General features: G+C 35.7%; 1 protein-coding gene and 1 pseudogene across 2 annotated transcripts in view; both read left to right on the plus strand.

Annotated features, from left to right (window-relative positions):
• Positions 1-25,801, plus strand: part of DENND3 (DENN domain containing 3) — a 104,924-nt gene that overhangs the window by 5,194 nt on the left and 73,929 nt on the right. For both annotated transcript variants that reach the window (XM_074202765.1, XM_074202764.1), the window contains exons 2-4: positions 16,442-16,721; positions 23,026-23,141; positions 25,350-25,492. In XM_074202765.1, the coding sequence (XP_074058866.1) occupies positions 16,442-16,721; positions 23,026-23,141; positions 25,350-25,492 (539 nt within the window). The remainder of the gene's footprint in view (positions 1-16,441; positions 16,722-23,025; positions 23,142-25,349; positions 25,493-25,801) is intronic.
• Positions 17,833-22,996, plus strand: LOC141499952 (cytosolic acyl coenzyme A thioester hydrolase pseudogene; annotated as a pseudogene).

Below are 25,801 nucleotides of genomic sequence, written 5' to 3' on the forward strand. Positions count from 1 at the left end.
CTTTCTCTCCTGTTTCTTTCGTGTTTTTTCCTAGAATAGAAATACTTCCCTTGCCCTTCTCCCCCCTCCACCAACCCCAGCTTTGTGTTGTCTCACTTCCTCAAACATGCCAAAATGGCATCTTTCCCATGTTTTTGTGTTTTGGAATAGGAAATAACTGGCTTTCGATTACTGTACCTCTTGCTGGTTATAAAGTTTTTGCTTTTTGGATGGTTATAACTTGTCCACTTAGTTGCCTTTGATTGAGGCATCATTTCCAGAGAGCAGGATGAATCTATTTGGAATGTTTCTAAGCGGTGCATTTAACAAACTGAAACCAACTGTGAAGCTCTTTCTTGTTTGATGGAAAGGACTACCAACATAAGCAGATACCACCCCCCCCCTTTTTTTGCTGCATCATTAAGGGGGGAAAATTGGGATAGAAGTAGCCAAGCCTTAGGAAAAAGGGCAGTGAATGGGCAACCACTTCTTTGTAAAACTCCTATAAATGCCCTTGCTCATGAATTATTTTATTTGATTAATCAGGGTGGCTAGATCATTTCCATTTGTTTTGATAGCTTTGTCATAATTCTTCACGCCATCATAGGCAAATCTTCCAACCTGATATCAGTATAGAGTTGAAAGCCACAAGACTGAAATAAGACTGGTACAACCGCTTTATGTTATTTTTAGATATAACTGTTTAAGTGGAAGGTAAAGTGGCTAAATGAATAGAACTCCTGACCTGGAAACAGGAAGGCCAGAGTTCAAGTCCATGCTTAGATACTTATAAACTGTGTGATTCTGAAGAAGTAATTTAATTTTTCTGTGCTTCTGTTTCCACATTTGTAAATGAGCTTGATAACAATAATAGTACCTACCTCACAGGTAGGGATCAAAGTAAGAATTTTATAAAATATTTTTTAAATCTTTAAAGAACTATACAAATGCTAGCTATTCTTTTTTTTTACTATATAATTATAGTGGTGTGTGTGTGTGTGTGTGTGTGTGTGTGTGTTTAAACACACACATATGTTTATTAAGTACGTGAATGATGGAGTAGAGTTCTAGTCATGGAATCAGGAAGATTCATCTCCTGAATTCAAATCTGATGTCAGATACTAACTCTGGGACACTGGGCAAGTCCCTTAATCTGTCCCTTAATCCTCTTTGTCTCATTTTCCTTATCTGTAAAATGAGATGGAGAAGGAAATGGCAAATCACTTCAATATTTTTACCATGAAAACCCCAAATGAGGCCACAAAAAGTAAGCCACAAGTGAAACGACTGAACAGCAAGCAATACTCTTTTTTATTATTCATTTATTTTTATTTAAGGCAATGGGGTTAAGTGGCTTACCCAAGGTCACACAGCTAGGCAATTATTATATATCTGAGGCTGGATTTTGAACTCAGGTACTCCTGACTCCTAGGCCAGTGCTGTATCCACTGCACCACCTAGCTGCCCCAAGAAATACTCTTAATCTATAAAGTCACATGGTTAATGAGTGGTAGAGGTAAGGCAATAATCCAGGATTTTAAACCCTAGGTCCAATATCTTTTTTTTAAAACCATATGAAAGTGTAAAGAGTATCTCATAAATTCATGATTTCCTATTTACAAGGGTTAACAAGTATGAATGGATTATGAATGCAAATTACATGAAAAATAATGAGACACGTTTTTGTTTTTATTAAGTTCTTACTTTTTGTGACCCCATTTAGGGTTTTCTTAGCAAAAAAGTACTGGAGTGATTTACTATTTTCTTCTCTAGTTCATTTTAAGGGGCAGCTAGGTTGCACAGTGGATAGAGCACCGACTCTAGAGTCAGGAGTATCTGAATTCAAATCCAGCCTCAGACACTTAATAATTACCCAGCTGTGTGGCCTTGGACAAGCCACTTAACCCCATTGCCTTGCCAAAACAAAACAAAAAAAAAAAGATCATTTTATAGATGAGGAAATGTACATTAAACAGGGTTAAATGACTTGCCCAGGATCACAGTCAGTATCTGCAGCTTGATTTGCACTCAGGAACATGAGTCTGTGATTCCAGATCCAGCTGTATCCACTGTGTCTCCTGGCTGCCCTGCAACTTGAAGCATATAGTTCACTTAATAAATGCTCAGTAAATCCAAATGAATATTTCTCTTTGATCGGTAGTTTCAGTATTATTTACAAAGATAACACATTATTAACTTTTGAAGTAGAGGCAAATTAGGACTTATTTGGATTTCTAGGTCTAGGTCAATTGTGTTGTTTTACTCTCTCCTGGTTAAACTGCATCTGAAGTAGTGTACTAACTTCTAAGAACCTCATTTTAGGGGGTGCATAGTGAGAAACAAATATAGCAGGGAATACAGAATAGAAAGAATAGGAAACTGACATATAAAGAGTTTAATAAGAGTATTAGAGCTCCTGTTGTTTCAGGAAAGTCACCACTTTATTCACCATCTCCCCCCAGACTCTGTAGCTAGCCCAGGATCCCTGGGCCTTAGGAATAGCAGGGTTTCCAGCTCAGTACCCTCAGCCATCATTGTGGAAAACAACCGGAGGTGGTTCCAGCAGCCTGGTGACTGCTCCTGTGGATGCTACAGCCACAGCTACTGAAGACCAGATAAGAAAATTCTTGCCACCAAAGTCCTTGGTACTTCTAAAAGCTTCTCCATCTGAAAATGATATATTTTATCACTGGAAATGTCATTAAAGAAAAATCATGGGTGGCTAGGTGGCATAGTAGATAAAACATCGGCCCTGGAGTCAGGAGTACCTGGGTTCAAATCCAGTCTCAGACACTTAATAATTACCTAGCTGTGTGGCCTTGGGCAAGTCACTTAACCCCGTTTGCCTTGCAAAGAAAAAAAAAACCTAAAAAAAAGAAAAAAATAAAAATTATGACCATCTGTTTTGCCAGTTTACCCTAAGGACTCAGACTTTTCCATATGACTTACAGCTGAATCTTTCTTTATTTGATCTCTTCCTGTTAGAATGTGGGAACAGCTTGGTGGTGCAGTGGATAGAGTGCTGGACCTGGAGTCAGGAAGACCTGATAGCAAATCTGCCCTCAGATACTTACTAGCTGTGTGGCCCTAGTCAAGTCAGTTGACCTGATTACCTCAGTTTCCTCATTTTTAATATGAGCTAGAGAAGGAAACAGCAAATCTCAGTATCCTTTTTCAAGAAAATGCTAAAAGAGATCACAAAAGAATCTGACAGGACTGACAAATTACTGAACAATAACATTAGCAACAACAATCACCTATTAGAATGTGAACTCCTTGAAAGCAGGAACAATCTCTTACTTTGCCATTTCTATCCCTTTTAACACCATGATTTCTAAGTATTTTATTTCTGCTTTGTTCTATATTAACCTGGCATAGGAAAGAGATTTGCTTTTATTTTCTGGCTCTTTTTTGGAAGAGGGATTCGATTTATCCTTAGCTCCAGAGGGGAGAACTATGAATAATAATAATTGACATTTATATAGTACTTTATGATTTGCAAAATGTTTTTCACATTATTTGTTCCTCACAAACATCCTGTGATAGATATTAATATCTCCCTTTTCCTGATGAGGAGACTGAGGGTGAGAAAAGTTAAGAGAATTGCCTAGGGATATTCAGTAAGTTTCTGAGACAGGATTTACATTCAGGTCTTCCTGAGTCTTAAGTTTAGCATTCTATCTCCCATGATGAACTAAGTTCAAATATGGTCTGAGATATTTACTATTGTATGACCCTGTGCAGATCACTTAACCACAGTTGCATCCAAAACAAACCATTTAAAAAAATATTTTGTTTTCCAATTATATACTATATATAGTAGTTTCTACCTTAAGGCAGTCTGATAATCTTTACATTGTTTCCATGCTATACATTGATTGAAATTGATTGTGTTGAGAGCAAAATCATATCCTTGAGGAGAAAATAAAATATTAGAGATAGAAAAATTATTTAGTACATAAGATACTTTCTTTTAAAAAGTGAAGGTAATAGACCCAGTAGTGGTATTGCTGGAACAAAGAGTATGTACATTTTTATTGCCTTTGGGCATAATTCCAGATTGTTCTCCAGAGAAGTTGGATGAGTTCGAAGCTCTACCAACAATATATTAGTGTCCCAGATTTCCCACATTCCTTCCAACATTGAACATTGTACTTTCTGGTCATATTGGTCAATCTGATAGGTGTGAGACAGTACCTTAGAGATACTTTAATTTGCATTTCTCTAATCAGTAATGCATTAGAGCAGTTTTTCATATGACTATGGATAGCTTTGATTTCCTCATCTGCAAATTGCCTTTGCATATCCTCTGACCATTTGTCAATTATGGAATGGCTCAAAAGAAATCATTTTGATACCATCTATAGGATTTTCTTGACAAAGATACTGGAACAGTTTTCCATTTTCTTTTCCAATGATTTACCTTTTGTCTCCACTATGACTTGTCTATTTTGAATAACCTGTGTGGCATAGTTCATAGTTTCATTGAGTTATGCAGTCCCTCCACCACAAGATAGTGATACAGAAGGGGATCAGTACTTTACCCTATACTATTTGTTACTGTGAATTATTGAGACAATGCAGTGGCAATAGGAAGAAAGTTCTCTACCAATATTAATTTCCATGGGGAGTCCTAACCTTTGTTAGCATCATAACAATACTGGACTGAATCGATTCCTAACAAAGGACCTCATTGGAATGCCATTAGATTGTAGTGAGGGCACTGGTTATATTGCTTGACACATAGTAGATATTTAATAAACTTTTGTTTATTTATTAATGCTATTGAAGATGCCTTTTTGGCAGCTCTGAAATTGTTTACCTCACAAAGAGAATCTTATCACAAGGTGATGTTGAGTCTGGAGAACTATAGAAATTGCTATGAAGAAATTGGGACTCATTGAGAAGGAGGAGAATTGTACTGATGTTTTATTGATTCATGTAAGACCTTTAGATATTGATTACATTTTCTATGAGGTGATATAAAAATTGTCCTGTGCCTAATATGCATTTGTTACCTTGAATGTTTGCATGAGAGGTAGAGACTCTTTTACTCACATCTCTGGAGACCTATATTTAACAGCTGTATTCAAGGTATATTCTGAAATTTCTCAGAGGAATTTGTAGCTGGGGGCAAAGCAAGCCAAAGAAATATAATTTTGAGGGGAAGGTGAGTAACCAAGAATCCATAACTTGAAACACTGGTTGTAAGTCACATAAGGAAGAATTTTCTATAATTAGAGCTATTCCATAGTGGAAGAGACTATTTTTTAAAGGATTGGATTCTCTGATGTTGGAGGTATTTAAACAGAGGTAATAACAATTTTAGAGATTCTGACCTCTTCCCCTCCCCCCCTGGTGCTGTTATTAGTGTCCTAATCATAAATGCTTGAAACATGGCAACCTTGACTTTTCCCATTACAGTGAAATGTTATGTTGTGTTGATTCCATCTTCGTAGTATCTTTCTTATGATTCTTTTTCCTTCAGTTCCCATTCTTACCTCCCTAGCTAGGCTCATATGACCTCTCTTCTGAATAATTTCATTAACCTAATAGGTCTCCTTGGCTCTCTAATCCATTCTATGTATTGTTGCCTTACCTGACTAATGGCCTAGAACATGGTACAATTAGGTGGATTCAGAACTGGTTTAATGATTTACCCTAAAGAATAATTAATGTAGATTAATATAGATCCATGTTTCACTTTGTTGTACATGTGTAGCCTATATCAGCTTGCTTTCAGTCGGGGGAGGGGGAGAGGGAAAGAAGGGATGAGGAAGAATGTTCAACTGAAAAGAAGAAAACTTATTGTTGAAAGCTACCATTGCATGTAGTTGGAAAAAAAAATAAAATATTTTTTTAAAAGAGTAATTAATGTTAATGTCAACTTGGAGGAAGGTCTTCAGTGGAATGTCTTTGGAATTGCCTCAGATCATTTTATTGCTGACACAAGCCAAGTTGATAGTTGATCATCTATAATATTGCTATTACTATGTAAAATCTTCTCTTGGTTCTGCTCACTTCACTTTGCATCAGTTCATATAAGTTTTCCAAGTCTTTTGGAAAACAAGTGGAGAGAGTCTTGTGGAAGAAATGTTAGATTTGACACCAATAAGGACTAGGAACAATAGGTAGAAATCGTACAGGAACAAGTTTAAGCTTGCTTTACAGAAAATATTGGCAGTGAGTGGCATCTTAGGATTCAAGTTGCAAGAGACTACCTTCATTTTCTAGATGAAGAAATAGAGACATAGAGAAATTAGGTGACTTGCCTAATATCACATTGTAGTAAATAGCAGAACCAAGTTTAATTCAGATCACAGTACTTCAGCTTGATCATTCTTTCCTTTGTAATTACAACTACTGAACACTGAATAGATTTTTTAAGCAAATGCTGAATTACCAACTAACCCACTGGTTATGATTGTTTTAGAGGGAATTGTTTTTTCTTATTTTAGAGGGAATTGTATGTTGGACTTGCTGACCTACAAGGGTTCCTTCTGCCTCTCAAATTATGATTCCATTTATCTTTAATTATACAAATACATTCAATGAATATTTATAGAGTTCCTTCAGTTTGCATTGCATTTCTTAATACACAGAGCTGATATTGGTCACTTTGCCGCTCCAAAGTTCTCATCAGTTTTTATTTATATTTCACAATTTATGTATTTATATAATTTATGTTTTGCACATTCATATTTACTTACTTGAAAACCTTCATGCTTTATACATCTCATTCCTCTGTGAGTTAAATAATACAAGTGTTAACCTTAAGCAATTGTTTTTGCTTTTGTATTTGCTTTTGATTTTTGACTTTAATTGATTTTGTTGTTTGAGGGATACTGTTTCCACTAAGCAGATTATAATTTCTTTATGACTTAAGTGAATTGTCTTTAAGAGATGCTTCTGTTGAAGAATTCATTACTCTTCAGCCTATCAGGTGGCAGACCTTTCTGAATTTAGACTATCTTTGGAAGATAGACATATATCACCCAATCTGGACTTGAAACCTTTATGTCCTGATAAGAAATCATGCTTTGCTGGCATAGGATTTAGATCTCTCTCTCTCTCTCTCTCTCTCTCTCTCTCTCTCTCTCTCTCTCTCTCTCTCTCTCTCTCTCTCTCTCTCCCCTATCATAAGATATTGGTATCATAGTATCCTTTCATCCTTTCATTCTTATATTCCATATAAAGAAACTGAGGCTAAGAAAGATATAGTGCTTTTGTCCAAGATCACATAGTAAATAGCAGGAAGAAGGCCTGAATTGATGCCTTTTATTTTTCTGACTTCATACTGCTTCCTAAGATCTAAGACTTTAGTTTGACTTAGGTCTTCAGTATGTGTGTAGAGGTAGGATAGAGGCTGAGAAGAACAGGGATAAAACCTTTTATTGATATTGAGAACTGTGGGGGTGGAACTAAATCTACCAATGCAAGTCCATTTTCTGCAACTTACAGTCTAAGAGAGGCATGTGGTTATCAAACATTTTTGATCTCTTAAAAATTATTGAAAACTCCAAGGAACTTTTGTTCTTGTGTGATGTAGACAGGAATGTACTGGTTTGTTCTTGTGCTTATATAGACTGGAAAAAAATGCAACTAAAAGAAAGATTCTTAAGACATACTTGTTTTGTCTTTTAAAATACCAATTAATTAATTTCTAATATTCATTTTTAAGAATTTTGATTTCTAAATTCTCTCCCTCCCCCTTGTCCCTACTCATTGAGAAGTCAAGCAACATGGTATTAATTATACATGTGGAATCATTCAAAACATATTTCAGGACATTCTTTTAAGATTAATCTGAGTGACCCCGGGCTAATCACTTAACCCCAATTTCCTCCCCCCCCATAAATTTAATCTGTACTATTAACATTTTCTCCATCACTTTATGATTTCTAGAAAATCAAGAAAGCAATAATCCAAATACTAATTTATAATTTGGTGAACCATAAATGCTTGCCCTAAAATTGGTTCTTGAGTGTCAGTAATTCAATCTAGCTGTCATCTCTAACTTCAGTCTAACTTCTGGTTATCTCTATTAATATTTATTGTATTGGAAAATGAAACTGATAAAAAAATTTATCAATTCAAATCGCACTAAATTCATTTTATTTTAACATAGATGACATTTTATGAACAATTTTTATTTTCAAAACAAAAAAGTTAGTGAGAAAAATGGCATTTTAAAAACATATTTTTTTCAAATCTCTTTAATGTCTGGTTTAATAGAATTGAAGTGAATCCTCATATTTGCTTCTGCATTCAGTTTATTGCAGAATATGGTATTCATTGAAGTTTATGAAGAAAATTAGTTTTTAAAAGGTTTGTAAGTTGAAAATGGAAGAATGTTTTAATAGACAAATAACATCTTAGTGTTATTTTGAAAATAGTTTTAACCTGGAGAATCTCTTTAAATGATTCTGGGGAGGGGCGGCTAGGTGGCACAGTGGACAGAGCACTGACCCTGGAATCAGGAGTACCTGAGTTCAAATCTGGCCTCAGACACTTAATAATTACCTAGCTGTGTGGCCTTGGGCAAGGCACTTAACCCCATTTGCCTTGCAAAAAAAAAATGAAAAATGATTCTGGGGAACACCAGTAGTTCTTGGGAGAACTGCTTATTTGGAGCTTTGAGAGGTTAAAGATTTGCCCAGGGTCACACAGCTACCATATGTCCAAAGCAGAACTTAAAGCAACTTTATCTCATACTGTTGATCTTCAGGTATTTCACACCAGTCATGAAGATATTCTGTCCTTGCTCATCACTCTGGGCCTAGTTCTCTGGAATCCTGATTGGACCCTACATTGACCAGAGTTCTTAAGTCTTTTTTTCTTTTGGAAGCATTCTGAAGTCTTTTAGGGTTGTCTTTCTTTACTATATTGTTATTCCTGCCCATCCATTGTAAAAAGCTCATTCCCCCTTTATATTTATATTATAAATTTCAATTAATGTTGTGAGATCAAAATCCATATAGAAATGTATAATTTTAACCATGAGGAGGGAAATTGAAATTTCACAGTTCATTAGGTCAAGCTTTCTGATGAATCCTGATGAATAGTGTTGAATTTCAGCCAACAGTTAAAATGGATTTCTTCCAAGAATGATATATCGATGACCTTTCTTGGTTTCAGCCAACAATTAAAATGGATTGCTTCCAAGAATGATGTATTGATGACCTTTCTTAGTGCCAAAAAAGAGTATGATTTCCTCTAGTTGGTCATTTCTTTCTGGATGTAAAGGTATGAACTTTGACATTTTTAAATACTTCTTTTAGAAGTATAAAAGATTTCTTGACTAAATATAAAGAGTACCACATAAAAACAACCCTATTGACATGAGAGTATGATTCATAGTTTGAGCCACTAATGAATAAAGTGATTGTTGTGTGAATTCATTTGCTTAGAATAGCTTACTAGACACTATCTTTATAATGCTGAAAGTTCTAGAAATTTTAATTGCTTTATCTCTACTTATCTTCTTTCACTGGCAGTTTTCTCTTTCTCATTTTTTCAATTTTACTTTCAGTTCTAAATTCTCCCCTTCTGTCATCTCCTTCTCCTGTCACTGGGAAAGCAGAAATCCAAATTTGTTCTTATTGTTCAGTCATTTCAGTCATGTCTGATTCTGTGGCATATTTGCCATTTTCTTCTTTACATCATTTTACAGATGAGGAATTTTATGTAAAAAGGGTTAAGTGACATGTTCAGAATCACCCAACTAATAATAGTCTGAGACCAGATTTGAACATATCTTCCAGCTTCCAGGCCCTGTGCTGGTCTATCCATTATGTCACGAGGCTACCTCCAAGAAACCCAAAACCTGTTAAAATGTTTAATCAAGCATAACAAATTCCTTTGTTAGCCATCTCATTCTCATTTTACCATCCATCATCAGGCCTTTCAAAAATTTTTGACTTCCCTTAAGTCTTCTTAATTGCCTGTTGTCTGCACCACAAGAGATTGTCAGTGATATCTGTTCTTAATTTGATGCCTCATGCTCTTTCCCTGTGCCAAAAGGTTTTTGCATACCATGTACCCTCATTGAAACATCTCCTAAAATTAGTCAGTCTGTCAACAACATATCTTTAGTTAATATTAAACCATGGACTAGGAACTGTGAAGGAAGTTAGAAGAGGGAGAAGAGCTGAGATTTTATCTTGGTGGTCTTATTTAATCAGTTAATTGTCTAACTTCATGGCCCTATTTAGGGTTTTCTCTGCAAAGATACTGGAATCATTTGCCATTTCCTTCTCCAACTTATTTAATAAATGAAGAAACTGAGGCAAATAGGGTTAAGTGACTTGCTTATGGTCACACAACTGTTGTCCTTCATTCTCAAAAAGGATCAAAATGACATCACTATGTTAAAGTCCAGGTAATGGGTGTCCAAAGTCCAGACCAATAGGAGTTTGGAAGACTCTACCACAGAACGGGCATAAATAGTCCACATGAATATTTGGAGTGAAGATATCTTTCAGTTGGTGCATCTCATGTTTCTTTTGAACTACTGTATCTCTACTTATAGAGCATAGCACCTTCTTTGATGTGGGTACACATTGCTGGCCAGTCCTGTTCCAGTGTCTCTTATGTCTCACAAACAATTCCAAAGTTCTTTAGACAGATCTTGAGAGCATCTTTGTATCATTCCTCCTTACCTCCATGTGAACACTTGTCTTGTGTGAATTTTCCATAAGATAGTCTTTTAGGCAAATATACATTTAGCATTCAGACAATGTTACCAGCCCATCAGAATTGTGCTGTCTACAGCAGAGTTTGAATGTTTGGGCAGTTAGTTCAGCTGAGAAAGGACCTCAGTGTCTGGTACCTTATTTTCACACAATCTTTAGACTCTTCCCAAAATATTTCAAATGGAAGCAATTCAATTTCCTGACAAGGTACTTATAGACTCTCCAGGTTTCACAGCCAGAGAACAATGAGGCCTGAATAACACCTATCTGGACCTTCAGAAACCCCAAAATGCTGATGAATTTGACCTTTGACAGTACCACTTATTGATTACACCATAGTCAAAATGCTATAATTGTTCCCATTAAAGAAAAAGATGGGAAAACACAGAGTTGTCTTGAAAAGGTTTTTGATGATCATCTTGACACAGAAAACCACAGGAAAATAATATTGCTCCTCCTTGTTCTGGTACTACAAGAAGTCAAGATGTACCAGAAGAAATCAGAAATACCTATCTTTCAACTACTAGAAATTCTTTACTGCAGATGCTGCTGCAAACCCCAAATAGGTATTAAATGAACTAAGTTTGTGAATTCTTTCATTGTTTTCCAGTCTGAGAGCATAGCAAAATTAGAAACAGATCCTACCAGTTACAGGCAAAGACTTCTTTATACTCCTTTTGTGAACAATATCTTCAGCTCTTAAGTCACACAACAATGTATTTGAAGCCTGCTATGGTAATCATGTCAATCATAAGAAATCACTTCAATCATTTCAATCCAAAACAAGATTGAAGAGCTACCAAAATCTGAAGAAGGTATAGTTGAGGTCACTGATAATTCCCTTAATGCAGATTCTAGAAATAAATAATGGAATAATGGACAAAATAATACTAATACCTCAAGTTATTTTGAAGAAGAGATGGTCATATTAGGCCAGAATTTTGAAAATCCTTTTAAATTAGCACAAAATTAACTATCAGACCAACTATACTAAAACAGTAAACTAAAAAGCTGAGATTTCCTGTAATTTTCAACAGTGAATGAATTCTATAATATTTGACTAAAGTGTAAAAGTCATTTAAGGACCTTTATATAGCAATATATCCCATGTCATTGCAACATAAAGACAATGGGAAGAAAGATAGGATTATCAAGGAAGGTACAAGAATTATAAAGAGATACAGCACATACTACAATGGAAAAATAATCTTGAGAAAGTTTTTAAAGACCAACAGAAAGTCATCAGATTATATCAGTATCTAAATGTTATGTTATATACAGTAGAATAATGTGTCCCAATTAAAAACTACAAAAAGGAATTTGGAAAATAAAAACACATTTGAAATTCTGAAATTACTTAACAATTGAATATAAAAGTCAAAAAATAAAAATATGCCTATCATTTGAGGAATAACTAAAAATTATGGGGCATGAATATAATGAAATGTTCTGTAAGAAACAACAGAGGCAGGGGTGGCTAGGTGGCACAGTGGATTCAAATCCGGTCTCAGACACTTAATAATTACCTAGCTGTGTGGCCTTAGGCAAGCCACTTAACCCCGTTTGCCTTACAAAAAAAAACCTAAAAAAAAAAAGAAACAACAGAGGCAAAAATGATACAGAATTAAGTATTTGGAGCCACGAAAGCAATGTAAGTAATAACAATGTAAATGGAAAAAGTAACAAATACAATCAGAAGTGAATGTTGCAAAATTAAAGGGAATAAACATTGTCTCAGAGAATCAATATGAGATCCACAATACTCCTTTGCAGAGGTCAAGATCCATGGGGATAGAATATTAAATATATTTTAGACTATTTCTATGTATTGATCAATTTTGCCAATTTTTTCTCTTCTACGTCTTTTTTTAACCTTTAAAATATTATGTGGAATAATTCTGTGGAATGAGAGAGGAGAAGGATATTGGCAGACATTTTGTTAATTTTTGTTTACAAAAAAGGACACAAGTAAACATTTTTTAAGTCAACATGAAGAAAAAATAATTTTGCACCCATCAAGATTTTTACTACAGAGATTTAAATTACAAGGAAAGCAATGAAAGGAGAGAAAACAGTGAAGAAAGTGGATATGAAAACTTTCTGATAATATTTATGTTTGCAAGAAGAACAAGAAAATGCAAGCTATATCAAACAAAAAATATAAAACTCATGCGCCAGAACATTTATGTCCAGGAAAGTGACTCAAACTCAAATTTTTCTGAAAAACTGGGAAGTGATAGGACTGACTGGGTAGTATTTCTTAACTGTAAATGATTCACAGGGTGAATTTCTAGCAAAGAATTTTACCAGCTTCCTCTCAGACACAAGTCTGATTCCCCCTTTAACTGAAGTTTTGTAAATCTACTACCAAAAGAGGAAAGCACTAATGACTCCTTCAAATATAGGCCATTTACAGGTTTATGTATTTTATACACAACATTCACAGCTTGGATCATTTAAATTCTATAAATACTTAGGGAAAAAATAGCATATTGGTTGAGGAACAAAAAGAGTTTACTAAAAAATCCCAGGGCAGCTAGATGGCTCAGTGGATAGAGTACTAGTCCTGGTGTTAGGAAGATCTGAGTTCAAATCCAGTCTTAGAGACTTCCTAGCTGTCACTTGAGCTCTGTTGGCCATAATTCACTGGAGAAGGAAAGAGCAAACTACTCAAGTAATTTGGCCAAGAAAATTCCATGGATAGTATGGACTGTGAGAGTCATGGAGGATCAGACACGACTGAACTACAACCAGCAGATCCCAAGTGTTGAGAATGACATAGTCATTATTGAATAAGTTACTAGAAAATTCAGGAACATTAAGCTGCCTTTCTTGATTTATTGCAGAAACCTTTGTTTTACTTCAATACTTATGGTTTTTTCATGTTCTGTAAATATACAGATTGGGCCAAAATATAGTGAGAATATTAGAGTTTTGGCACATGAAAAACTGTTTTCTGTTTAAAACATGCTATCAACATTCTAACATGGCATCTTTCAAGTTAATGCTTTAAACAAAATATGTGTTCTGCCTTGCTTTAAGTCCATTATTATTTCTCCTAAATAGAACTCTAAGAGTGGATTTCATATTTAAGGAGTCAAACAAATCACCTTATTAATCATTTCATATGGTGGCATAGATGCCATCAAATTACATGACTCCACCAAAAACACATCAAACAGTTTGTGGAATCTTCTTCCAATGATAGCAAAATATCTTTTGGAATAGTTAACTATAAAATTCTTGATACCTGCCAATGAAATATAGAGATTGAAAATTTTAAAGCTAAATACAGGTGTTACTTTGAAATGTTGGCAATTTCTTTTTTTTAATTTTTTTTTGGCAATTTCTAATAGATGTCTTTATCTCCTCTGGGCAAGCTACTTTGAGGCTAAAGACATCAAAGGAAAGGTAAAGATTCTGAAATCAAATATGAATGGAAAAAACAAATTTAAAGCAATTAACTTATACCATATCATATATCATATCATATCATATCATATCATATCATATCATATCATATTATATTATCATACTTTCAGATCTGTAAAACAGACCATAACCAATTTGGAAAACATTCTAACAGAAATGTTCAGTCATTTCAGTCATTGTCCAACTCTTCGTAATTCTATTTGGGTTTTTTTTTTGTTGTTGCTGTTTTGGTTTTTGGTTTTTGCAAGGCAGTGGGGTTAAGTGATACCCAAGGTCACACAACTAGGTAATTATTGTCTGAAGTCAGATTTGATTTGAACTCAGGTCCTCTTGACTCCAGGGCTGGTTCTCTATTCTCTGTGCCACCTAGCTGCCCCTTTCTTTTCTTGACAAAGATATTGAAGTAATTTTTTGTTTCTTTTTCTATCTCATTTTACTGATGATGACCCCAAGCCAAACCAGTTAAATGACTTGTCCAGGGTCCCACAGTTAGTAAGTGTCTGAGGTTAGATTTGAACTCTGAAAGATGTGTCTTCTTGACTCCATGCTCAGTACTCTATCCACTGTGTCACCTAGTTGCCCCCAACATATATACCTCTACTATCAGTGAAATTAGGACTTAAGTTAGCCATGGAAAGATAACCATGCCTTATCAAAAAGGCACAAGAAAAACAATTGAAAAACCTATAAAAGGGGCAACTAGGTGGAGCAGTGGATAGAGCACGGCCCTGGAGTCAAGATACCTGAGTTCAAATCTGGCCTCAGACACTTAATAATTACCTATCTGAAACCACTTAACCCCGTTTGCCTTGCAAAAATATATACAAAAGAAAAAAGAAAAAAAAGAAAAAAAGGAAAGAAAAACCTATAGAAGTATTTTTTGAAACAAATTTACATCACTGCACCATTAATAATGACTGGCAAAAGGTCTATGTCATTGAATTTGTTAACTGTATTTGTTCCTAGAGATAATAGGGAACCACTTGAACTCACTGAAATGGCAAAGATGACACAGTCAAACCCATATTTTAGGAAATAATTTCCTAAAAACTCAAAGAAGCAGGGAAAGATTTCCATGAAATAATGCAGAGTTAAGTAGTTGGACCCAAGAAAGCAATGTAAGTAATAACTATAACAATGTAAATGGAAAAAGTAACAAACATAATCAAGAGTGAATGTTGCAAAATTAAAGGGAATAAACATTGTCTCAAAGAATCAATATGACACCAAGATGGATTGAAGTGGAGAGAATTTAAGGTAGAAAGACCAATTTAAAAGTTATTGCAGCAATTCAAATGAGAGATAATGAGGTCTGAACTAGAGTGGTGTGAGTAGGGAAAAGGATAACATGGGATTTGGGTGGTTAAAACAAGATTTGACAAGAGATACATGAAGCGAGTGAGAATGAGGATTGAAAAATGACTCTAGGGGCAGCTAGGTGGTATAGAGGATAAAGTACCGGCCCTGGAGTCAGGAATACCTGGGTTCAAATCCAGTCTCAGACACTTAATAATTACCTAGCTGTGTGGCCTTGGGCAAGCCACTTAACCCCGTTTGCCTTGGAAAAAAAAAAAGAAAAGAAAAATGACTCTAAGAAGTGAGATGAAGATAGGGAAGTTCAAAGGCAGAGTTTGGGGGGAATGATAATGAGTTCTCTTTAATTTTGAGTTTGAGGTGTCTAGAGGCACTTGATAATATGTTTGAAGCTCAGAAGACAAACTTGAGCTAGATACATTTAAGAATTAACTGCATAGACATGATAATTGAAATCTTGGGAACTGCTGAGATTACCAGTTGAAATCATATAAAGCCTAGGACCAAGCCTAATCCACAGTTAATTAACCACAGTTAACAGGTGTGACCTGGATGAAACTCCAACAAAGGGACAAAAGAGGAATAGTCCAGCAAAGACAGTTGCACAAATCCAAAGAGGAGAGAGCATTCAGAAGAAGAGGATGATCAGTAATTTTAAATACTGAAGAGAGCTCAGGGAAGTTGATTTAAAAAAGGCCATCAGAATTGGCAAAATTTAGGGAGAGTAATTTTGGTTGAATAATCAGTTTGAAAACCTTATTGTGGAAGAGAATGAGGAGAGAAAGTGGAAGCATCTATTACAAATAGTCTTCTAAAGGTATTTAGTCAAAAAAAGGAGAGATATAGTACCCTGGCAATCAGGGATAGGATGATTATCCTTCTCTGCAAATTATAAAAGAGTTTTACTAGAGAACCTCCACAAATATTTATGATTCTTTGAATTTTAAAAGGTATAGCCTGAACAGTAAAGTACTTTGCCAAAAAAACTAATCATGCTTTTATTCCTTTTATTTATTTTTTAGGTTGCCCAGAGGAAGGGATTGAAAAAACTTCTTCCTCTTGAGCCTGAGGTTCTTTCTGTTTTTGTACCTCCATTCATCAGTAAAGAGGACAGTTCAACAGCTGGTGCCAATTGTACTAATTCGAATAAAACAAGAAGAAGATCTTTCAGAAAAAAAAGAGACAAACTCAGAAGTGAAAATTGGAGGAACCCCCAAGGAGATCAGAGAGTACCTGATTTGGAAGATGTTAGCATTCCAAATGGTGTTGATCTGAGTGCTTTGCCACAGCTATGTTTTCCAGGTATGGTCTCTTTACTTTATTTTGAATTTAGGGAATAAAACAAGCATTTCCATATCTATAAATGGAAATATATAATAAAATATGTGTAAATATGTATTTTATAATATGAGTGGTGTCATTTGTCTTTTTTAATAAACACAATAAATATATAATAAAAAGATAATTACAAATATGTACAATTTGCTTTTCCTTTTAAGTACATAATAAAGTTAGTGTAAATTTCCTTTTTTCTTTTTTCTCTTCTCCTCCCCTCTTCCTCCCCTCCCCCATAGATGACTGCCATTAGTCACAAATAGGTGTATGATATGCAAAATTATTCTATCAGTTCTTTCTCTAGATGCAGACAGCATTTCTTCATATGTTCTTTATAATTAATTTGGGTACTTAGAATAGTTTATTCATCAAAGTTATTCTTAAAATAACATTGTTGATACTGTATACAGTATTCTCTTGTTTCTATACATTTCACTCTAATTATTTTATGCAAAGCTTTCCTTTTTTCTAAGATTATTGAGCTTATCATTTCTTATAATAAAAAAGGTATTCCATCACAATCATATACCAAACTTTAACACTTAAAAAAACTCAATTAAAGTAGCTTTTTAATTTAAAATGTTTTTTACTTATATAAAATAATTTATTGCAAAAAATCAGTCAGCATTTAGTCAAGCTCATAATTTTCATAGTACTAGCCTGTATTGAGAATGTTGCATATGTCAAGAAGAACTTGTCAGGAAGCCAAACCAGGCAATGGGGTTAAGTGGCTTGCCCAAGGCCACACAGTTAGGTAATCATTAAGTGTCTGAGCCTGGATTTGAACCCAGGTATTCCTGACTTCAGGGCCGGTGCTTTATCCACTGCGCCACTTAGTCGCCCCTAAACCAGGTAAATTCTTAAGATTTTTGTGTAGCTTTATCAGATAACAAGAACTAGAAGTAAATTAATTTCTTTAGGACAAATATAGCTAGTAGGGCACAACCAATAAAGTGTTAAGATTTGGATGAGGGGCGGCTAGGTGGCGTAGTGGATAAAGCACCGGCCCTGGAGTCAGGGGTACCTGGGTTCAAATCCGGTCTCAGACACTTAATGATTACCTAGCTGTGTGGCCTTGGGCAAGCCACTTAACCCCATTTGCCTTGCAAAAACCTAAAAAAACAAAACAAAACAAAAAGTTTTGCATGAAGAAGATTTGAGTTCAAGTCCTGCTTCTGACACATGTGAACCATGTAACCCTAAGCATATCGTTTAATCACTCTCAACTTCTAGTTCATCATCTGCAAAATGGGTATAGTACCTACTTCCTAGGGTTGTTATGAAGATCAAATGAGTTGGATATGTAAAGTGCTTTGCCAACCTGAAAATGCTTTATAATGTTAGTTACCATATGATTACATTCATATATACTTGTTACCAAATATTTTGACATAAACAAGTTAGTGTATATATATAATTCTTTTAGTTGTGCATTTTTAGTGTATATATATATAATTCTTTTAGTTGTGCATTTTTACTTTCCATTATTTTCTAGACATTTTGCATATTTTTATATGTTCTTTTTATGTATCATTTGTTGAGATACTGTAATCTACATTGAGAGCAACTATGTAGTATACTGAATAGAGTGTCCATCCTGGAGTCAGGAGAACATGAGCTCAAATGTGACTTCACACACTAACTGTGTGACCCTGGGCAAGTCACTCAATCTTGTTTTCCTTTGTTTCCTCATCTGTGAAATGAGCTGAGAGGAGGCAAATAATTCTAGTCTCTTTTTCTAAGAGGGGTCTTGATCGCTTCTCAGCCTTTTGGCTAAGATCAAGTGCAAAAGGGGTCTTGAAGAATCAAACACCACTGAAACAATTAAACAATAATAAATTCCATCACCTTGACAAATGCTGTCAAAACTTTGAGATTAATTTAAATATTTCTCAGGAAGGCTTAGTAAATTATTTTAAAAAGTCATTGCATCCCCCAAAATTCTGTTCACCTTGTAGAATATGATTTGGCCATTCTTATCTATGCTACCCACTGGCCATCTCCAACTGTTCTTCTTCATGATGTTAATACAGATAAGGACAGAGGTGTTCTTGTAGTAATTGTATACAGAACTGTTTAGCAGATACACTGATTCCCATGGAAGAATCATGGTATGCCAGGACCAGTTTGCTACTAGTAGTAATAGAGGTTGAGGTGCTTAGTGGAAGAGAACCAAGGGTAAGCATTTCTTGTTAAAAGTATAACTATCAGGAAGCCGGCAAGTCCCTGCAGCGGCACCGGAGCAGCAACACCATGTCGGGAGAAGAGACCACGTTCCCCTCTGCCATCCAGATCAGCAGGATAATGCTCCCAGATGATGCAAGTATTTCAGGCAATGTCCATGGGGGGGGATGATTCTGAAAATGATTGAAAAGGCTGGGGCAATCATTAGCACCTGACACTGTAACAGCCAGAAAGGAGAGACCTGTATGGCTGCCTTGGCCAGAGTAGAATGCATGGATTTCCTGTCCCCCATGTGCATTGGAGAAATGGCTCATGTGAGTGCAGAGATTACCTATACTTCAAAGCATTTGGTGGAAGTCCAGGTCACCTTGATGTCAGAAAATGTCCTCACAGGTGCTAGAAGAGTCACCAATAAGGCAGTGCTCTTGTATGTGCCCCTCTCACTGAAGAATGTGGACAAAGTGCTCGAGGTCCCTCCTTTGGTGTATACTCAAAAGGAACAAGAAGAGGAGGGAAGGAAGAGATATGAAACTCAAAAACTGGAACAGATGGAACCAAGTGGAAGAACGGAGATCTGATGCAGCCTTCTATTAACCTAGAGCCATATACTGTCAGCTACAGCCAGTCCATCTTGATACATCTGGTGGGGCCATCTGATTGTACTCTTCACGGCTTTGTTCATGGAGGTGTTACCATGAAGCTAATGGATGAAGTAGCCAGCATTGTGGCTGCCTGCCATTGCAAGACCAACATTGTCATGGCTTCAGTGGATGCCATCAACTTTCATGACAAGATCAGGAAAGGTTGTGTCCTCACCATCTCTGGGTGCATGACCTTCACCAGCAATAAATCTATGGAGATTGAAGTCTTGGTGGATGCTGATCCTGTTGCATTGCATTCCCAAGAGAGATACCACACTGCTAGTGCCTTCTTCACCTACATGTCCCTGTACCTCAGCTGCTGGTAGAAAGTGAAGAGGAAAAAAGGCATTTTGAAGATGGCAAAAGCAGATACGTGCAGATGAAAGCCAAGCGGCAGGTTCAAATGGATACCACCCCATAGAAGTGACTTGAGCCTCAGCAACCCAGGAAGATGCAGCTGGGGAGAAATCTGTTTGTTCACTTAGAAGTAATTCACTTGGCCAAAAAATCCTGTTCATGTTAAAAACTGGTGTTCTGTGAAGTATTTGTAATGTGGTGTTAACCTACAGTATATTCTGAAAATGTATACACCAAAGCTTATTTATATTATTCCAGTATAAATGCTATACAGTATTATTCCAAACTGTCTGGCTTCCATTCAAAAACTAAGAAAATCCTACTGTACCCATTATAAGTTATACAAAGAATACAGTGATATTAATAAAGCTATTGTGGCTGGAGCTAAAAAAATAAGTATAACTATCTACCTCTACCTGCCTTCCCTTGTTTTCCTTTGATCATATCCAAAAGTTGAAGCCATATCCCTGTTAGCTACAGAGATCATGACTATGGGTTGGGCAGATATGGAGTTAATTCAAAGCCCACTTTCCTTATTCCGGAAAAAGCACTTTGTCAGCGTATTGTTCTGCTTATATAGCCTCATTGTGAATGTGGCCACATCCTCTCTTTCTGTGCTTACTTGCTCACCCTAATCTGCCTTTTCCTCAGTAGACTTGGGCTTCTTAAAGGTGAACCATCACCTCATGGCCAGGAATCTTTCTCAAAGAGCTAATCTAAAGTTAGCCCTGTAGTAGAGGGAGAGGAGATACATTCCTAATATTTAGTACTATCACTCCTCAGCCCTCCTTGTTTCACATCCCAGTTCAACAAAATCCACTACCACAACACTAGCAGCTGTGCAAGAGAAAAATGCTCCCTTAATGCAAAAGCAAAAATAATCAATCATTTAGTATTTATTGATCACTTAATGTGTACCAGTAACTGCTTTTTGCCTTTCTTTGTCTTCCCAGGACTTAGCACAGGAGTACACTGTACAAAAAAGACAAAAGTCAGCCCTTTCTCTCAGAGTGCTCACAATCTAATGGGGAAGACAGTATTCAAGCGAGCAACTAAGTAAAGACCTGATACATAGTATAAAATGAAGATTATTTGAGAGGGATAACTATAAGATTGAGGAGGAAGGGAGGGAATAAGCATCTATAATAGTCCTATTATGTGCCCAGCTACTGAGTTATAGTGCTTTACAAATATTATTTCATTTTATTCCCAGGGAAATCCTGCAAGATAGGTTATTATCCCTTTGTACAGTTGAAGAAACTGAGGCAAACAGAAGTTATATGACTTGCCCAGGGTAGCATTGCTAAGCTCTGCAAGTACAAATACAAAAAAGACTGTCCCTCCCTCAAGGAATTTACAGTTGAATGGAGGAAGACATTGCACAAAAGGAAGAGGAGTGAAGAGTAAATTTACTTGGAAAGGAGAAATGATGGGTTCCTATCTTACCAGTTCTCTCACATATGGCTTTTTCATACTACTCTCTGTGTTTCAAATCATACTATTCCACAGTCCTTCTCCCCAACTTATGGTCAATATTTTATCTTTCCCTTACAAGATGATCTTATAAAACCCACCTTTCTAGCAGTTTTGAAACACATGCTCCTTATTTAATCATCCCATAGTTTCCAAACAGTTATTTGATTGACCCCCTTGTCAATTTTAACTTCACAAATTCTAAGCACAGTCAAATGCAAGTAAATGTGTGAGGGGGAAAACAGTGACCTGTAGCTTAAGTCATTTTTCTGCCCTCAAACAGGTCCTTTTAGGACTTTCATCTGAGGGGCAGTTTTCTATCCAGGTTTTCTAATAGTCTGTATTTTTCTTCACATTTTAACAGAGAAACTTTTTTTCACATGTGGTTTTTTATTTATTTTTCTGGCACAGAATCTGACCTTAGACACTAGCTGGGTGACCCTGGGCACATCACTTAAACTTCTTTTCAGTTTTTTCATCTATAAAGTAAGGTCAATAACAACATCTACCTGAGCATCAAATGAGATAATATTTGTAAAACACTTTGAAAATACCTATAAATGCTAGTCATTTTTCTAGTATTATTTACATATGTCTTCAGTGATTACTTTAGAACACACTAAAATACTAAAAAAATTTCTATATGCTGAATATTTTTTCTCAAAGAAGAGAAAATAAATATTAAAGCACAGGGTGAAATATAACATTTAACCTATTAGCAATATTATTAAATAACATTTATAAAACTAAATTACAGAGTACCATATGTAAGATGTTATTAATGGAATTAATAAACACTCACATTTGTAGGGTTTTTCCATATTTTAGTCATATGAGGCAAGTGTTGGCACCTACATTTTTCAGAACAGGAAACTTGAATCCTAGAGAATGAAATTATTTCTCTTAAATCAGAAGCTAGTAAGTGGAAAAAAACCCCTAAAATTCAAGCCCTGGTTTTCTGGCTCTAAAGTTCAAGTTGACTGACTATTTAGTCCCTGCCTTCAAGGAGCTTGCAATCTGATGGGGGGGAAGACCATATACAAAAAGAGCAGAGGCAGGGAACACCAGGGTACCTAGCAGGGGGCCATTGTGTTCTGTGGATTTCTGATGGGGCACAGCTGCCAGTGGAAACTGGAGTGAGCTGAAGTCCAGATTTAGCCCTCTATAAGGGAAGGCTTTCAGAGGAGCCTGGTATTCTCATGCCATTTCTTTTTTTTAAATTTTTTTTTTTAGGTTTTTGCAAGGCAAATGAGGCTTGCCCAAGGCTACATAGCTAGGTAATTATTAAGTGTCTGAGACCGGATTTGAACCCAGGTACTCCTGACTCCAAGGCTGGTGCTTTATCCACTACACCACCTAGCTGCCCCCCTTTTTTTAGGTTTTTTTTTTTTGCGAGGCAAATGGGGTTAAGTGGCTTGCCCAAGGCCACATAACCCTCAATTATTAAGTGTTTGAGACCGGATTTGAACCCAGGTATTCCTGACTCCAGTGTTGGTGCTTTATCCACTGTGCCACTGAGCCACCCCTCTCATACCATTTCTTTAAGAATTTTGTTCTGTTTAGGCAACTAACAAGAATTTCCTTCTCTCCCCCCCCCCCGCCCTTTCTTTTTATAGGAGGACTCAATGTAACTCCGGAACCCAAGGAAGACAAGGTACATTTCCTGGTTCTTACAGATGTATGTGGCAACAGAACATATGGTGTGGTTGCACAGTACTTCAGACCCGTACAAGTAGGTTATTTATGTTTTACATTTTCTGTGGATGTTTTAGAAGATTTGGGGAATTTTCCTATATAACCTAAAGATTTTTATATCCTATGTTAGAGAAGATAATCTTGAGAGTCTAGGTATCTGGGTGCTTGAATTCCAGCTATGTAGTTGACTTGTTGGTGACTTTTCTTCTATAAAGTAGGTTTAAAGGAGTTATCTCAACCAAGGCATATCCTGAAGAAAACTATTCATATTTAGAGAATCATTTAATATTTGAAAATTATTTTACAAGTATTATCTTGATCTTCACAATAACCCTGTAAGGCAAGTTGTTCTAATCTATGATCCCTTCCCCGGTTCATTGATGGGTATTATAGGCTCCAAAAATTTAGATGGGAAAAAAAATAGCATCATTAACTTCAAGCAGAAAATTAACATTTGGTTATTTAATTATTCAGTTATTTAAACATGTCTTTAGAAGGACTCCAGAGATTTTATTAGACTGCTAGAGTAGTCCATGACACAGAAATGGTTAAGAATCTTTGCTGTAAGGTAAACATTATAGGTATTACCCTCATTTTAAAGATAAGAAAACTGAGACTCATAAAGATTAAGTGACTTTTTCTTGGTTTGCAGTTTCAGCATTTCTTTGCAAATCTTGTCATTTCTAATTCTCCAACTTCTCTTTTATTGATTCCCTTTTCTCTCTTCACAACAGCACCATTCTTATTCAGGTCCTTGCAACCTCTTGTGGAGACTATTCTAATAGACTCTTAGTTGAGTTCCCCACTGCTAGTCTCTCCCTTCCCCATCAGCCCTCAGTCTAGCTACCAAAGTGGTTTTCCTAGAACTCAGATCTGACTACATCACTTCCATGCTCTGTAAATTCCAGGGGAGTCCTAGTAAGTGTTGGGTCAAATACAACCCCTCTGATCTTCAACACCCTATATCACCCAGACCCATTTATTATTAACTTTATAATACATTACCCCACTTCAAGTTCTCACAATCCAGCCAAACTAGCCTTTCTGTTTCTCACAAACAACATTCTATCTCCCTATCTTCATCCTTTTTGCACAGACATTTCATTATTACCTCCCCCTCTTAGAATCACTTCAAAGTTTAGCTCCAACATTATCTTCTCTATGAAACTTTTGCTGACCCCTTCCTCCAAATTAATTTTTATTTGGTATTTATTATTTATGTTATATATAAATGTGTGTATCTATATGTAGTTTATATATATTTAGACATGGTGTGTTCATATTTGTATGTATATATACATGAATGTATGTATACATATACACATAAATGACTATATACACATGCACACAATTGTTATGCATGTGCACACAAATATACAGATTGTGTGAGTATATGTCTATGCATGTACATGTATAAGTTATGTGCATGTTGAAATAGAAGCATAGATTATTACATATGCATGCCCAATATATGTATATTTTATATGTGTGTGATTGCATGGCATGTATCAATCCACACATGTGTACATGTACACTTATATGAATATAAATATATGTGCATCATATAGGCATGTAGAATATACACACATGAACATACACCTTGCACATATCTATATGTATGCATAGAGAAATATACATATGCACAAATACACGTTACCTCTTCTAGTATAATGTAAATACATATATGCACTTATACATGCACATGTTAGGGGAGGAGAGCTAAAGAGAGAAGGAAATCTCTTTCTTTCAGTCTTTGGATTCCCAGCAGCTAAGAGTGCCCAAAATATAGTCTGTACTTAAGAAATTCTTGTTGATTGATCTTGCCAATTGAGACCATTGTTTGGGGTCACACAGAAAGCAACAGGACCTGGATTCTTACCCAGTTTTCCTCTAATTCCAAGCCTTGTTCTTTCCACTCTGCCAGGATATCTGGCACTCCTGACTTGTACTATCTCATCTTCCTTTGCTTGTCACAAGTTATCTAAATCTCATTATCAAGAGAGTTGTATAATGCCAGAAAAGGTCAAGATAGTAATCATCTGTACAACCTATTTAAGATTATTTGCTGCCATGGGAAGGGGACTTGGAAGGAAGTGGGGGTAGGAAAATGTGGACTTGAAAGCTTTCAGTAGGATAGTTGTTGGCAACAATTTTTACATGCATTTGGGGGGAAGTGTTTGGAGTCATTAAAAATATTTTTTTAATCATATAAAAAAAGATAGTAATCATCTAACTTTACTTTCAGGATGAACATTGCTTCTACAATGGCAAACCACACTGGGAATTATCTGGGCAGACCATGCATGCTGTTAGCTGCTTTGTACCTTTTGCTATTTGTCTTATATCTAGGTATCCATATTATAATGCTCTCAGAGATTGTCTTTCCTGGTAAGAACTATGGCTAACTATTTTGTACTAGTAAGAAAAGTTTTTAAAGTGTCAAAGCAATCAACTAATACTCTGTTAAATCATAGGACTGCCTTCTCTTGACTTTTATTTTCACTTTTCCTGGCCACAATTTGAAGTTTTTATTTCAATACATATAATTTATCCATTGTACATTCATATTTTATTTTAAAAACAAGATACAATAAGCAATACAGGAGACAAAATGCAAAGCCTATTGACAGTATGCAGTATTAGAGAAATGTGATTGAACTCTTGAACCTCATATAAAAGAATTACATCACTTTACAG

This window comes from Macrotis lagotis, chromosome X (genome assembly GCF_037893015.1).
Source record: "Macrotis lagotis isolate mMagLag1 chromosome X, bilby.v1.9.chrom.fasta, whole genome shotgun sequence".
Lineage (NCBI taxonomy): Eukaryota > Metazoa > Chordata > Mammalia > Peramelemorphia > Peramelidae > Macrotis > Macrotis lagotis.